This window comes from Cnephaeus nilssonii, assembly GCF_951640355.1.
Source record: "Cnephaeus nilssonii genome assembly, chromosome: 21".
Lineage (NCBI taxonomy): Eukaryota > Metazoa > Chordata > Mammalia > Chiroptera > Vespertilionidae > Cnephaeus > Cnephaeus nilssonii.
This window is the reverse complement of record NC_137092.1, coordinates 8389089-8404793: the sequence shown is the minus strand read 5'-3', so window position 1 is coordinate 8404793 and position 15705 is coordinate 8389089. Positions and strand designations below refer to the sequence as shown.

The window sequence follows — 15705 nt, the reverse complement described above, 5'->3', positions numbered from 1 at the left end:
TCTAATGTTTCGAACAAATTTGAAGCCACTAATATCTAGAGAATACACATTTGGCCCTAACCGGTTTGGCTCAGTGGATAGAGCGTCAGCCTGCAGACTGAAGGGTCCCAGGTTCGATTCTGGTCAAGGGCCTGTACCTTGGTTGCGGGCACATCCCCAGTAGAGGGTGTGCAGGAGGCAGCTGATCGATATTTCTCTCTCATCGATGTTTCTAACTATCTATCCCTCTCCCTTCCTCTCTGTAAAAAAAATCAATTAAAAAAAATAGAGAATACACATTTGACTAAAACACTTGTACACTAATGCTCACAGTACCATTATTCACAAAAGCCAAAATATACACGCACGCACACACACAATGGGATATTATTCAGCCATAAAAAGAACTGAAGTTCTGATGTATGCTACAGCATGGATAAAAACCAAGTAAAAGAAGCCTGTCACAAAAGACCACATTTTGTGATGAATATGATATACTAGAATAAGCATATCTAGAGACAGAAGTAGATCAGTGGTTAATATAGGGGAACTCACTTCAGAGATGTAATATGGTTCTCGCAGCAAAGGCTTCTGGGAAATGTTGAACTCTCTGTGACTGTTGAACTCTCTACAACCTCAGGCTTGGCTGACCATCCAGAAAGCCAGAATGCCACCCAGAGGTAAATGCCATGCCCCAGGAGAGAGGTTAATGCATGTACAGAGTGTAATAACTGCCTGAGGTGATCTTTTAACTTAGGGGTGTATTATTCCCTCGGTGGTCTATGTGACTACCCACCATATCGTTTGGCTGTTAGTTAACCTCCTTTGAAAAGGGCCCTGTCCTGGAGGTGGTATGGTATCTTCCTGGCCCGTCACCACTGGGAGCAGCTGCTTTGCCTGTGTCCATAAGTTTTTCCTGCTAATTAAGTCCTTAGGAGTCTGGACAAGGCTACATGTAATTTCTTCAGATCAACTGCCAAATCTAAAACTGATGAGCCTAAGTTTCTGAGTTCTTCACCAACAAGTACCTAGGGCAGGATTTGGGGGAGAATGAGGATTGGCAGCTCATGTTGTGATGGTTCACAACCCTGTGAACATACTGAAACCATTGAATTGTGCCCTTTAAATGGCTGAATTATGTGATATGTGGGTTATATTTCAATAAAGTTGCTTAAAAAAAAAAAAGTCAGCTATAAGAATAAGGATGCTGCCAAAGGAATCTTTCGTACAACCAGAGATGCAAGATAAACTGCGGGCCCCCCCCCGCGCCCCCCCCCCTTTTCCTGCTCTATAACAGCAGCATCCTACTTATTCAGCTTGGTTCAACCAACTGTGATTTTCCTCCTACCACCCACAGTTTCACATTTATGCACCAAACAAAAATTCTCCAAACTACCAGATCATTTTTCTTTTCAAGGAAAGCCCCAGCTGTACCTTAGCTTCTAAATTTAATTTAATTTGGTTCCACTTCCTAGGAAATTTTACAATGGCAATCTGTTTACTAAGGTTGAAGGGATGCCAGTAAACAGTTGGGCTAGGAATGGCACTTTGGTGGCTGTAATTGCTCAGAGCAAAGTTTCTTAAGCAGAGGCCCATGAATCCCCTAAATTTGCAATAAAACACGGTGAGCATATTTTTCTGAGAAGATCCATAGCTTCATCAGATTCTCAAAAAGGTCTAAAACCCAAAAAGGAGAATCAAAAGCTTAGTTCAACCAACTGTGGTTTTGCATCATTTAATCTCCCACATACTTCTTTGTTGTTGTAAAATAAGGAAGCTGCTTTAACCATATAGAATTTAAATTAAAATAAAATAAAATAAGGAAGCTGACTTGCTCCTCTCAAGGTAGAAGGTGAAAAAAAATTCCAAAGCACAATGTAACAGGTTACTTATGACACAAGTAACTTGTTTTTTATGTTTCACTCAAAGGCATGACCAAAGAGTCCAATTTTTAGAAGTTGGTAAATGTTACATACTAGTATACTCAATAGATTGAGGAGTCAAAATTCTAGGCTGAATAGGAAAAGGACTATTTGCTCTTTTTGCCTTTCAATTACAGATAACCATTTATTTCTCAAAAATATATATAAAAATAAAAATAGAAAACTAAAACAACCCCCCTCTTCTACATCTGTGTACCTATTATGTGCAAGACACATGTCAGCAGCTGATGACACACTGGTGGAATGAAACAGTCACTGACCTTAAGGAGGTTAAAGCATAAAAGGTTAGACCACTTTTTTTAAAGAACAAAAAATTAGAATTTGCAATTTATTTCCATGGCAAAACTGTTCCCCTCAGGACCAGCTCTTTAGGAAATGTAGCATATCTTCTAAAGCTTGTCTGTTTGAGACACGGTCATTTATTACAACACTTTTCCAGTCCTCTGACTGCCGTCCTAAATCCAGTCTTACAGAGACCCCCTCTACATCCGAGAGCGCTCCCTTCAGTGTGTGTCATGTATGAAAGGAAGTAACAGGTGTGAATGAGCCAAAATTCACTCTTAACCCTTTGCACTTGCTTGCTTTTTTCTCGATTCCTGCTACCGATGCTAACCGTGTCGAGTCACACTCGACATCCGAGTGCAAAAGGTTAAAATCTCAATTCCTCATCCTTACTTTGCTTTCATGTCTTAACTCACAAGATGCCTTTGTTAACCAAAGTGAATACTCTAATAAATCATTACAGATCTGGGGAAGTACCAATCTAACATAACATAAAATAAAATTCCCATTTAATTGAAGAATTGCAAACGTAACTTCAGACTAAGAAGCAGGTGGAGAAAATGCTATTCGTTAAAAAATTGAATACACACTCTTACCTGGTCGTATTCCGAAGCACCAGGATAAAGAGGCCATCCCAGGAACAGCTCAGCTATCACACAGCCCAGGGACCACATATCAATAGCTTCACAAAATGGCAATCCAAGAATAATTTCAGGGGCTCTAGCAAAAACAAAAATTGTTGACAAAAAGATACACGTTATTTGGGAAAATAAACAGTATTGACTAAGTTCTGTTTTAGTATCAAGTAAAGATACACTGATTTAATGAAACTGAAAACAATCTTTGGTATAAAATCCGTCATTTGAAATTCTTGGGGCCACATGTTTTGGAATTCAGAATTTCTTTAATTTCAGAAAGGTATTATGATGAACATACTATATATTGCATAATAATCCCAAAGGAGTTTAGGGAAGTGCTCAGAATCAAACACATTAATATTTCTGCGACAAAACATATGAGCAGTCACACTAAGTCAGCCTTCCAATTGCCTTACACTGGTTCAAGTCAGATCTTCCCAATCAATGATTTTATACCAAATTTAGAAAAAGATTTTTAGTTTTTAGAGCTTTCTGAATTTTGAAATCATAAATAAGGAATCGGAGAATTATTCTTTTAGCACCTTTTTAATTGTGGAAAAACCAATTAAATGGCTTGGTGAATAAATCCCTCTTTGGGACAGAAATGCGTTCTACAGAGAGACAATGGCTGACAGCACCGACTAGAGCCAGCCTACCTGGGTGCAGAGCCTCAATTCCATTATCTAGTAGCTGCAGACAATTCCTTAATCTCTCTGTGCCTCAGGTTCTTCATTCATAAAATGAAAACAAGAGGTACCCACTGCATAGGGTGTTATAAGGTTTAAATAAATAAGCAATTAATAATAATAAGTATTAAAGGTCTGGGACAGTAAGCTCTTGTACTCAGCACATGTAAAGTACTGTATAAGTGTTAGATATAATAATAACTATTAATAGTATATGATCATTATTTTTAAACTTTGAGTTATTTTCATTTCCATTAATGCTCCAAGTGAGAAACCAGGAGCCTTAAAGAGAAGACTAAGGCAATCCCATATACTTAGAGCTTACATACAGGAACACATTCAAGGAAAATTGTGTATCCTCATTTATAGAGGAGGAAACCGAGGCAAATTATTAAGTAATTTGCCCAAAATCACATAAGTGACAGAGCTAGAATTTGAATTCTGACAATCTAGCTATAGAGCTGAGTATATTATACTGTGTAAAAGTTAAGTACATACCTATCTATAAAAATCTATTTGGCATGGTGGTATACCATGGCATTTTTCAAAGTGTGTCTAAACTTAAGGGTTCAGAACGGGCATGATAATAATAGGTAACATTATTATCAATAATACTAATAGGTGACACTCACATAGTGCTTACTATGTGCCATGCACTATTTCAAGTTCTTTATAAATGTGTTCATTATAATCCTTACAACAATCCTATGAAAATATTATTGCTTTTAAGCCATCAATTCTAAGATGCAATTTCTTTTACATTTTAACATCTCTGAAACTAAGAAAATTCTTACACACCATGGTGTATTTTAGTTTAATGGCAGTGCTTTTGCTTTCTCGTTGGTACATAAATAATGTTTCACCTTATAACCAAGGTATCTTAGATTCTACGTCATAAAGTATCATTTGCATTTTACAGATGGGAGAAACTGGGCACTGAGGGGTTAAGTGAGTTGCCCAAGGCCACACAATGACTAGGTGATGGAGTCCAGGCAGGCCTGAGCCAAGGTCTGTGCTCTTAAACACTTTAGCACCTTCTCCAAATAACTTCCTTTCTTCTTACAAGTCATGGCATTTGAATCTGTAAGGACACCAGATCCAGATCCCTCATTTAAGGGGAGAAAAATGGAAAAGCAGATCTTTCCAATAGAAAGCATCTAACAGACTGTGTATCCTTGTGGAGCGCCCACATTCCCAAACTGTACCTTCAAGTAATGTGAGCTTCTTCGGTGTGTGTGGAGGGGGGCGAGGGGCAGAGATTGAGTGGGGGAGGGTATCAAGATATTTCCCTAAATAAGAATATCCTCCCCAAGTTATTTTCTAAGAGAAGAGGGTAAATTAGAGGGCTCTATAGAGTCTAGAAGCTTTCCTGATCTTGCAGAGAAACAGCAAAAGATCCAGGCCTGTTGAGACTTATACTATGTGACAGCTGTGGGTGGAACCTTTAATCGACCGTTTTTGTGCTATTTGATGTGAATGAACTGTGGTTTTGTTAGCCAAAGAAACAACCATCAAAAGTGCCATTCCTGTTGCAGGTGGCTAGAGCCACGTTACTGATGGAATTTCAGAGTTCAATTAAATCCCAACCACTCCGGCATGTTTTAAGACAGCACAAGTTTGAGGGTACGAGGACCCAGAGACATAAAAGCTTTTCTAAAATTGAAAGGGAACAAAATTTTACTTTCAGTGAGTAGAATTATTAATTTCCAAGTTCATGACAGTGCCAAAAATAGCTGGCAGGGAGAAGGCAAATGGCTTTGTGCCAAAGTAAAAACTGGGCTTAGAGCATTCCTAAGCATCAACTGAAGAGCACGGACTGATTCTGCCATTCCCACTATAACAGGACATTTTAAAACCCAACGGGTAGGTCCCAGGGAGAGGCCAGCACCCGATAACTTCCTTCTCTAAAAAGGTAGCAGTGATATGTGATAAAACTTAAGCTTTCAGAGAAACTCAGAACAACACTAATTCCAGCCCTCAAACCCTATTAAACAAACAAACTAAAAAACCCAAAAGCCTTTGGAATTGGCTGGAATCGGTTTTTCGTTTGGTCTCTCCCTGCCTCTGGAGTAATAAAAGCAGCTAAGGATTTCCAGCAAAGCTCACTCAAAACAGTAAGCTCTACCATCTACCATACAAAAAGGTATCAAAAGAGAAAAAATGAAGGCAGTTAAAATAAAATAAAAAGAAGGCTGTTCAGTCTACTGAAGCACTTTTCACTATCGTTACTCCTAAAAATATTAGACTTACCTTCACACTGAACAGAAAGGAATCATTAGAGCATGTTCATCTCTAAAGACTGAATGTTTTCAACTCAGAATTCAGATGATAATTCTTGCTAATATTTTCATTACTGTATCATCTTGCCCCTTGGCCTCCAGTATTTCTCAATCCCTTACTATAAACTCTAGACTCTGAAATTCTGGTTCTACTTCATCTGTGAAATAAGGAGGCTGAGTTAGATAATTACTCTCCTAGATCGCTTTCTAGCTCTGATGTTCTAACAGCTGGGCAGTAAAAAAGATTACCTGTTAAAGCACAGGAAAGAGGGGGAAAAACAAAACTGGCAGTATTCACTTTAGTACAAAAATGGCGTTAATTGCACTTCAGACATGGTGGTCTCCTCTTTGAAGATACATCCCAACCTCAAAGAACAAATACTAAGCGGGCTCTAATTACCAAAACCAGGTGGCAGAAATAGCAATGCCTGCCTTTTGATTTCCCAATCTCAAACCTCTTTAAACTGAAGAATTCCTCCAAGGTCGTAAAGCTTTATTTCACCTGAACCGAGAGCAAGCTGAGGTCAGAATCACCTCACAGCCATCATTCTCCGCTCATTTTCATGAACACACTTGTTTCTTCCTGTCCATTGCAGAGGCATCAGCCTTACTAGATCAGAGATGTTACATAAAGGCAAACTTCCTGCATCTGTGGCTTAGATTAAGCTGCAGTTTCACTGTCAGATAAAACCGGATTGTTTGTTTGTCCTAGGAGAAAGTGAAAATACGCTTTCCTTCTGTAGACCTTGTCCTTCCAGACAGAACAAATTAAGTGACCTCGGCTTTCCATGAAGGCCGGCTGGTTTGTTCAGAAATGTGAAAGCACTGAGCATGGAAACCTTGGTGCATAAACCTCAACCACCAAAGACAGCAACTTTTCTTGGGATTAGTCTACATTTAGAGTGAGCAGGAAATAAAGTATATTATTTCCACTGCCTGAGTTATTTAGCCATGCCATGGCCAACAGACACCATGGTGGCAAAAATGTATGCCAACTGATAATAGTTTGGCATGCTATGAGCAATGTAAACTAAAAAGGAGGGTTTGAGGACGGCAGCCTGGGAGGCAGAATGTTTCACTGGCCAAAAGAAGTTCACTGAGGTTTTCTGAAAAGTGGGTGAGGACCTAATGGACTCTAATAAGGCAACAAAGCAACATGAAGTCACTGTGGGGTACAACAGTGACGAAGAAGGAATGCCGGAGTGGCTATTCCATGTGCTTAGGCTCAGTATCAAGTATTCCCGTGACACAATAGAACATCACATTAAATCCTAAACACAGTGGAGAACTGGATATTGAACCTCAGGATGCACAAGCATTCCTCAGTAATATACAGAATGAACTTCTGTTTTTAAGAGATAAACTTAGCTCCATTTAAAAATTACTCATATAGTCAATAACTAAATGCCACGGATTTACAGGACTTTGTTGAAGAGTAATTACCAGTGGATTTAAAATTCTGCAAATCATATTTTCTATAAAAACAAAACAACCAAATTACTCAAATGACAGCTTAAATTAAAAGAAGAAAAGGGGCAAAGACCAGCAACATAACACTAAAAATTATTTAAATTTCATACTAGAGAAAGCTAAATAGCCAGAACTGTTTAATCCCTCAAATCTCCTTTACCTTTTATGAGAAAATTCCATAAAAAATTATTTCATTGCCCTAGCTGGTTTGGCTCAGTGGGTAGAGCGTCGGCTTGAGGACTGAAGAGTGTCGGGTTCAATTCCAGTCAAGGGCACATGCCCAGTTAGGGCTCAATCCCCAGTAGGGGGCATTCAGGAGGCAGCCAATCAATGACTCTCCCATCATTGATGTTTCTATCTCTCTCTCCTTCTCCCTTCCTTTCTGAAATCAATAATAATATATTTAAAAGCAAAAAAATATTTTTTTTCATTAATAATTCTTATCTCAGCTGCTCTTTTTCAACCTTAAAAGGGCTTCAGACCTTGTCCTTGTCTTTGTCAGGGCAGACAAACAGTAAAACACCTGCAGGCCCTGACAAGACAAAAGATCAAGAAAGCCCTCACCCCTCAGCTGTGCTCTCCTTACTTCCCCAGTGCTCAAAATAAGACACACAACTGAATTCTTCAGTGCACCTGTGAATGTGCTGTACACATGTGTGTGGGGGGGTGGGGGTGGGATTGCTCAAAGGAGAATATTAGAAGCAAAAATAATTGGAACCTAACTGTCCCAAGTCATGAAAAAATAAATGGAGGTGAGAGTCTCAAAATTAGTCAAGTTGCCTAGAGCAACATGAAACTAGAAATCAAAGGCTCTAGGAATTTCTTTATCTCACTCAAGTAAGAAATGCCATAGTTTTATAGAAAAAAATAGATGAGAGTGGACTGGAAGACAATATTGTTAAAATGGCAATACTAACCAAAGTGATTTACAGATTCAGTGCAATACCTATCCAAAGTCAATGAGGTTTTTTTTGCAGAAAGAGAAAAACGATCCTAAAATTCGTAAGGATCTTGAGAGATTCCTTGAGATAACCGAACAATCTTGAAAGAGAATAAAGCTGGAGGTCTCCTACTTCCTGATTTCAAAACCTACTACAAAGCTACAAGTAAAACAGTGTGGTACTGGCATAAAGGCAGACATATAGACCAATGGAGAAGAACAGAGCCCCAAAATAAACCCTCATAATATACAGTTGAAGGATTTTGACAAGAGTGTCAAGACCATTCAATGGAGAAAGGATAGTCTCTTCAGCAAATGGTGCTGGGAAAATTGAATATCCACATGCAAAAGAATGAAACTAGACCCTAACTTTATACCACATACAAAAATTAACTCAAAATGGATCAAAGACCTAAATATAAGAGCTACAACTATAAAACTCTTATAATAAAACACAGAAGAAAAGCTTCATAACATTGGTTTGGCAATGATTTCTTGGATGTGATACCAATAGTACAAGCAACAAAAGAAAAAACAGACAAATTGGACTTCATCACAGTTTAAAAATTTTGTGCAAAAAAACACACAAACAGTGAAAAATCAACCCCATGGATGGGAGAAAAAAACCTGCAAATCACATATCTGATAAGGAATTATTAATACCCAGAATATATAAAGAACTTTTACAACTCAACAAAAAATAACCCAAATTAAAAAATGAACAAAGGACTTGAACAGACATTTCTCCAAAGACATACAGATGGCCTTAAATAAGTACATAAAAAGACGTTCAACATTACTAATCATTTGGGAAATGCAAATCAAAACCACAATGAGGTATCATTTCATGCATACAAGGATAACTGTTATCAAAAACAAATAAACAAAAACCACAGAAAATAACAACTGTTGGTAAGGATGTGGAGAAATTAGAATCCGCATGCACTTCTGGTGGGAATGCAAAATCGTGCAGCAGCTGTGGAACACAGTTTGGTGGTTTCTCCAAGAGTTCAACATAGCACTACCATATGACCCAGCCATTCTATTCTAGCTCTAAACCCAAAAGAACTGAAAACAGACACTTAAGCAATTGAATACCAATGTTCCTCACAGCATTATTCATAACTAGAGGCCCAATGCACGAAAATTCGTGCAAGAGTAGGCCTTCCTTTTCACGGCTGCTGGCACTGGCTTCCCTCCGGCACTCGGGACCCAGGCTTCCCTCCGGCCGCCAGCAGGAAGCTCCGGCCCTGGCTTCATCTGGAAGGATGTCTGGAATGACGTCCGGTCTAATTAGCATATTACCCTTTTATTATTATAGATAGCCAAAAATGTAAAAATAAACAAGTGTCCACCGCCAAATGAGTGGATAAACAAGATATGGTCTGTACATACAGTGGGATATTATTCAGGGGCATCTGTGAATTTTGATATCTGCAAGGTCCTGGAAGTAATCCCCTACAGAACAACTAAGTTTTTGGGGGAGTCAAAAGTTATATGCAGGTTCCCCCTAACTGTCATGTTGTTCAAGGGTCAACTATATAATTCAACTAGGAACAAGCTTCAGAATCAGACAATTAATTTTTCTAGTGTGAAAAAAGATTTCAGATATAAAATAATGTTGCTTATAGGAATACCACACACTTAAAATAAACTAAAACATTATCCTGTTTCAATCTTGGAATCTGTAAATACATTCGTCGTTCTATGTAGCCTTATATAATATACATTAACTATAAAGACAGATCTCGACTCTTAAGACAAGGTTTTTAGCATTGGCCACTTGCCTGTAGTAGCGTGACTGTAAGTAGGTTGAGCACACAGCCTTGGACACGTGACTGGCAGAACCAAAGTCAATGACCTTCACTCGGTAGGGTTGGCGCACTGGATCGACCAGCATTATGTTTTCTGGCTTAAGGTCGGCGTGGATCAGACCAAGGCTCTTGAGCTTCATCAGGGCTGTGGCCACCTGCTGCAGGATGGGTCTGATGTACTTGAGTGGCAGTGGACTAAACTTGTTCTGCTTTAGAAAATCATACAAGTTCTGCTCCAGCATCTCAAACACAAGGCAGGTGTGATTCTTATGCTGAAAGCACTCGTAAGAACGGACAAAATTATACTCGTCGGCATTTTCACTGCTTAGGCGGGAAAGGATGCTCACTTCAATCTGTCCTTGTCTGGCGTAGGAGGGGTGGTTCTTCAGGATTTTGATGGCCACGATTTCCTTGGTGCTCCGCTTCCAGCACTTCGCCACCTGTCCGAATGTCCCCCGGCCGAGGAACTCCAGGACTTCATAGCTGTTGGTCATCGAGCAAAGGATCTCATGCTGGACCAGCTGGTAATCCCCTTCTCCGCTGGAACTGCTACTCTTCGTGGTCACCGTGGTGGTCGTGGCAGCAGCACCCACCACAGTCCTGTTTTGCAGCATGAGAGGGGGATGTTCTTCGATGATCTGCACGCTACCGTTGCTGTCGACTTCCTCACTTTTTCTTTTCAGTCCGCATTTTTGATATGGCTCAAGCAGAGAAACGTTGCTCCTGTGCGTCAGGGTCTGGCTGCTTTGGAAGGTTGATGTGGCCGCACTGGCTGAGCTGTCAGCGGCCGTGACAACAATGTGCTCCACGGCAGGGGCTGGGAGGAGAAGGCCCTGGTCATAGGCGGGGATGTTGAAATTTGCTACCTGGTGAGAGGAGTTGGCTTGCCCTTGTGTGGCTGGGAGGGTTTTGCTGTGGGTATAGTATTTGTCGTTGCTGCTCTGTCCTGAAACATCCCAGCCAGAGGGCTCTATCTTCAGTTTCTTCGCACTGCAGAAGGCACTCGACGACACTGATGGGGGGGAAAACTGCAGCTGTGATGCCATACCTGCACGGAGACAGGAAGAGTCAGACCCTCCGTTCACAACTTCTGGTTTAGAAAAACCATAAGGAAACATATCTGGCTGGGCTTTATTTGATACATTTTCCCAAATACGTTTCCTATTACAGAAGGACAAACCTTTTTTGTTTACTTACTAACCAACTGAGCTACCCATCCAAGGCCCCCAATTCTTATTTCTAAATAACCACTCTGCACTGCAACTTGGATATCTTACAGACACCTCAAATTCAACATGTCCAAGATTAAACTCAGGAGCCTCCACCCCACCCCAGTTTTCTATCTCGGTTATGAGACACTACCATACACCCAGCACCTCAAGGCAAAAATCAGGGAGACAATGAGTCTGTTTCTCCATCTATAAAATACTGGCAGCAATATCTACCCGGTGGGGTTATTATGAGAATCTAAAGGTTTAATACATGTAATAGTGCCTGGGATCACTCACTATTATTACCCTGACTCATCCTCTTCCTTATCCCCCACATCTAATCTATAACCAAATCTTCCATTCTACCTCCCAAGTGTATCTCAAATCGGCCGTGTTTCTCTACCCCGGTTGGAACTATTCTAGTTCACTGGAACTTCCAGTAGCCTCCAAACTAATCTTGAAACTTGAATGGGGAGGGAGAGGAGGGGAGAGGGGGATGGATTGGGAGGGAGTCCTATGCAAATTGAAAGACTGCTCTTTCGTTTTTTGAGAAAGAAAGTCATCAGGATGATCCAAAGTCTTCTCTCTCCTCCTGCCTCCCAGGTTTCCACTGCTTTGGGGATAAAGTCCAAAATCCTCAACCTGCCCTAAAGCTCTCCGGCTGCTGAGCCTTCCACAATCTTCCCACCTTGATTCCTCCACTCCAGCCATACCACCCTTCTTTCCGTTTTTAGATGGCTCTCTAATTCAACATAGATTCTCTGCTGGGAAAACTGTTCACACACACACACACACACACACACACACACACTCCCGCAACAATCACCATCACCACTCCCACGCCCCATACCATAAACTCCCATAGCACCCTGTTCCTCCCTTATAACTTGAAATTATTTACTACATTCCCAGCTACAGTGTAAGTTCCGTGAGGGCAGGTACCATAACTGTCTTGTGCGTTGCTTGTATTGCCAGAACCTACCACAGACTCTGGCAATTGACAGACACTCAGTATTTGCTGGGTGATGCGACCCCTGACTACCAAAGGCGTAGCTACTCCCTACCATTCATATTAAACTGCAGGATTGTCGATGCTTGTTTGGTTTGTTAATGTCCCTCCGTTTTAGTTGTGCAGCCCTAGAAAAATAGGCGAAGTCTCCACTCCAGTACACACAGTATAATTTTACTAGTCGTAAGAGAATAAACACGCACAACTAGAAAGGAAGGAAGTGTGACAAAGGATGTTACAGAACATAAAAAAGCAGTGTGTACATTTCTTCATGCCTGAATGCAATTGAAAACCATCTGCACTGGACAAGACAGCTGGAACGAACAAACCCTCCAGTTTCTAAAAATGTGGTCTGGATCTACTTCAAACAAGAGTTTCCATAATTTATATGAATCTTGAGAGAAAAAGTGTAAATTAAAGGCTAGAGTCAGTGCAATTTAACTCCAAGGCTATAAATTTACAAATCAACTTGTTCTACCTATATCGCTGACATAATACCAAATTATAATAACAGAAAAGTCTGTACTAGTGCCTTTACAAAATGTACCTATTAAAATATATGCAAAAACATTTGTCATCATAAAATTGAGCAAGAAATGGAGAAAATTGCCCTAGCCGGTTTGGCTCAGTGGATAAAGCGTCGGTCTGCAGATTGAAGGGTCCCGGTTTGATTCCGGCCAAGGGCACGTGCCCGGGGTTGTGGGCTCGATCCCCAGTAGGGGGCGTGCAGGAGGCAGCCCATCAATGATTCTCTCTCATCATTGATGTTTATATCTCTCCCTCTTCCTTCCTCTTTGAAATCAATAAAGAAATATATTATACCAAAAAAAAAGAAATGGAGAAAATTTGAGAAATTTGCTTTTCATTGTATATCTGTTGAGTTACTAAAAGAACTTAGTAAAAGAATTAGAATACACAGTTTGCAATTTGTAGCTATGTCTAGGAATATGAGGCCTTAAAATAATACTAAAAAGAATTCATAAAATGTAATAGCAAATTCTTAAAAGCATGTTCATAACTAGACACTTTTAAAAAATATTGCATTCACCAGAGTAATGTTACTAACCACTCTGCACCCAATAAACAAAATAGCAGATACGGATGGCTTCTGTCTTCATATTCAGCACTGCAAAAGGCACAAGTTCTAGAAAGTGTTTCGGAAAGTTCAAGTACATAAGTGAATATAATTCTTCCTCAGTGAGACAAATTTAAGTTCCCCCACAGGAAAAGAACAACGAGAATTTCACTGGCCTTCCCCACAGCCAGGGTGGATGGTGCGCTTACGTCAGTATCGTGGCACCAGGACTTACAGTGTGGTTGAGACTCATGCTGACCTCAATGAGCACCAGGAGAGAAGAAAGACAGAACCAAAGATGCCTACAAAAATCAACACTCTTATTTATGGAACACTCTGAAAACAGCCATTTGTAGACACAGGATAAAGGTACCATGTTCCATGAAATTTGCCTTTGCAAATGGGCAGGCAATTTTCTACCTAGGCTGAGACCTCCCAAACCAAAACATGGAACAGACTGCACGTTGTGGGAAACCTATCGTGTATCAGCCGCCTCTGTTAAGGAAATTACAGCTGACCCTTGAACAATGCAGGGGCTAAGGGCACTGACCCCCTGCACAGTCGAAAACCCTCCAAAACTTAACTACAGTACAAATATTTTCAATTCACATGAGAACAGCTCCCAATAAACTAGAAGTTATTTCTCTGACTTCCTGAAAATGTGGCACTTTGACTCCAGCAATCAACTAGTCTTTTCATTTCGAACCTGACTTTCCAAGGATTTAACCATCTAAACATAATGACAAACTTGCCCACTGCATCAATCCCCAACTAGAACGAAAAGGCAAAAAGCTACTGGTTCCTGTACTTACTACTAAAAAAAGAAATGAGTCTTGCTAGAATCCAAGCCTTTCAGAAACAGGAAAATTACCCCACTCCCTGCAATGGTCACATCTACCCAACATTTGCTGGGTGCCGCACACTAAGGTCACTTCATATGGATAATCCTATATAATAAATAGCTAATATGCTAATTAGATTGAACAACAGAAGGACCGTCCAGACAACCATCCGGACGAAGCCAGAGCTGCGAGGGCCAGCCGAGGTTGTGAGGGGCTGTGAGGGCTGGCCGGGACAGCTGGGGCTGTGAGGGCTGAGCCCCTTGCACGAATTTCGTGCATCGGGCCTCTAGTCTTACTTTAAAGAATTAAGCCCTAGCCTGCTCAGTGGATAGACCACCAGCCCGCGGACTGAAGGGCCCCAGGTTCAATCCCGGTCAAGGGCACATGCAGGGTTGCGGGTTCAGTCCCCAGAAGGGGGCATGCAGGAGGCAGCCAATCAATGATTCTCATCATTGATGTTTCTATCTCTCTCTCCTTTTCCCTTCCTCTCTGAAATCAATAAAAATATATTTTTTTAAATTCAAATATCCTAACTAGGAATAGGACAACTGGGTATGACAACCAAGGTAATTATTTTGCCTTTAGTCTTCAGTACCGTCCATCTCTTCCCTGACACACCAATAACAAATTTCTACTGCTTTCGCTTAGTCTCATCTTTGCCTCTTTGGTATAATTTAACACTTGGTGATCTAAAGAACCTAAAATCAGTACTGTATATTGTTTCTTCCTCTAGCATTTGTCCTCAGCTGACATGTACACAGATGTACATATTCTCCAGCACACGATATATAAAGAGTATTCACATCATTAAAGTAGGTAAACAAGAATACATGTTCTGTAAAAATAAAGCAAGACAAGTTTGGCAAGAAAACTCTTTTCATCAGAACACCATCTCTCTACTCCACCCTTTTTTCTCTACCCCTACTGCACAATTCAATAGTCTAACCTGTCTCCCCCAATCTGAACTCTCAAAGCCCCCTTTTTATGCCTCCTTCTCCCAATTCACTCTTCACCTGACAAAAATGCCTATCTGTCCCCCACTTAAAACCTTCAAATAAAAGCCCAAGCCTCTAGCCGGGATCTCCAGGCCTTGTAAGATCTGGACCCTGATTAGTTTTGCAGCCTCGTTTCTCCACCCTTTCCCCAGGTTCTCTCTTCCAGAAGTACCACATTTCTCTGTGTTCCTAGAGTAGGCCTTGCCTTCTGCTGCCCTAGTTCCTTCACACATCACGTCCCCTCTCTGAACTTCATTTCCCCCTTAGCCTCCTTTTTTCTAACTTCTACCTATCCTTTTCCTCTCCCCTCACCGCTCACTTTTTCAGTGTGGCACAGGCTGTTGGTTGGGATCGAAGCCTCCTTCCTCCTCCATCCCAGGCTAGACTATGGTTCCCAGTCCCTCTCTCTAATAGGAAGTGGTGGTGGGGGGGGAGGCTTTCATGTTCCTTACCCTCTCCACCAGCAGGAACTCATGAAGACCCAGCTTCTACCATGAACCCACACCCAAGGATGGCAGAGCAACAAGATGGAGAGAACCTGG

General features: G+C 40.9%; 1 protein-coding gene across 3 annotated transcripts in view; it reads right to left on the bottom strand.

The window, feature by feature from the left end:
* HIPK1 (homeodomain interacting protein kinase 1) overlaps positions 1 to 15705 on the bottom strand; it is a 45721-nt gene that overhangs the window by 24893 nt on the left and 5123 nt on the right. For all 3 annotated transcript variants that reach the window (XM_079760478.1, XM_079760477.1, XM_079760476.1), the window contains exons 2-3: positions 10005 to 11079; positions 2801 to 2924 (exon numbers count right to left, since the gene is read on the bottom strand). In XM_079760478.1, the coding sequence (XP_079616604.1) occupies positions 2801 to 2924; positions 10005 to 11077 (1197 nt within the window). In that variant the 5' untranslated portion in view covers positions 11078 to 11079. The remainder of the gene's footprint in view (positions 1 to 2800; positions 2925 to 10004; positions 11080 to 15705) is intronic.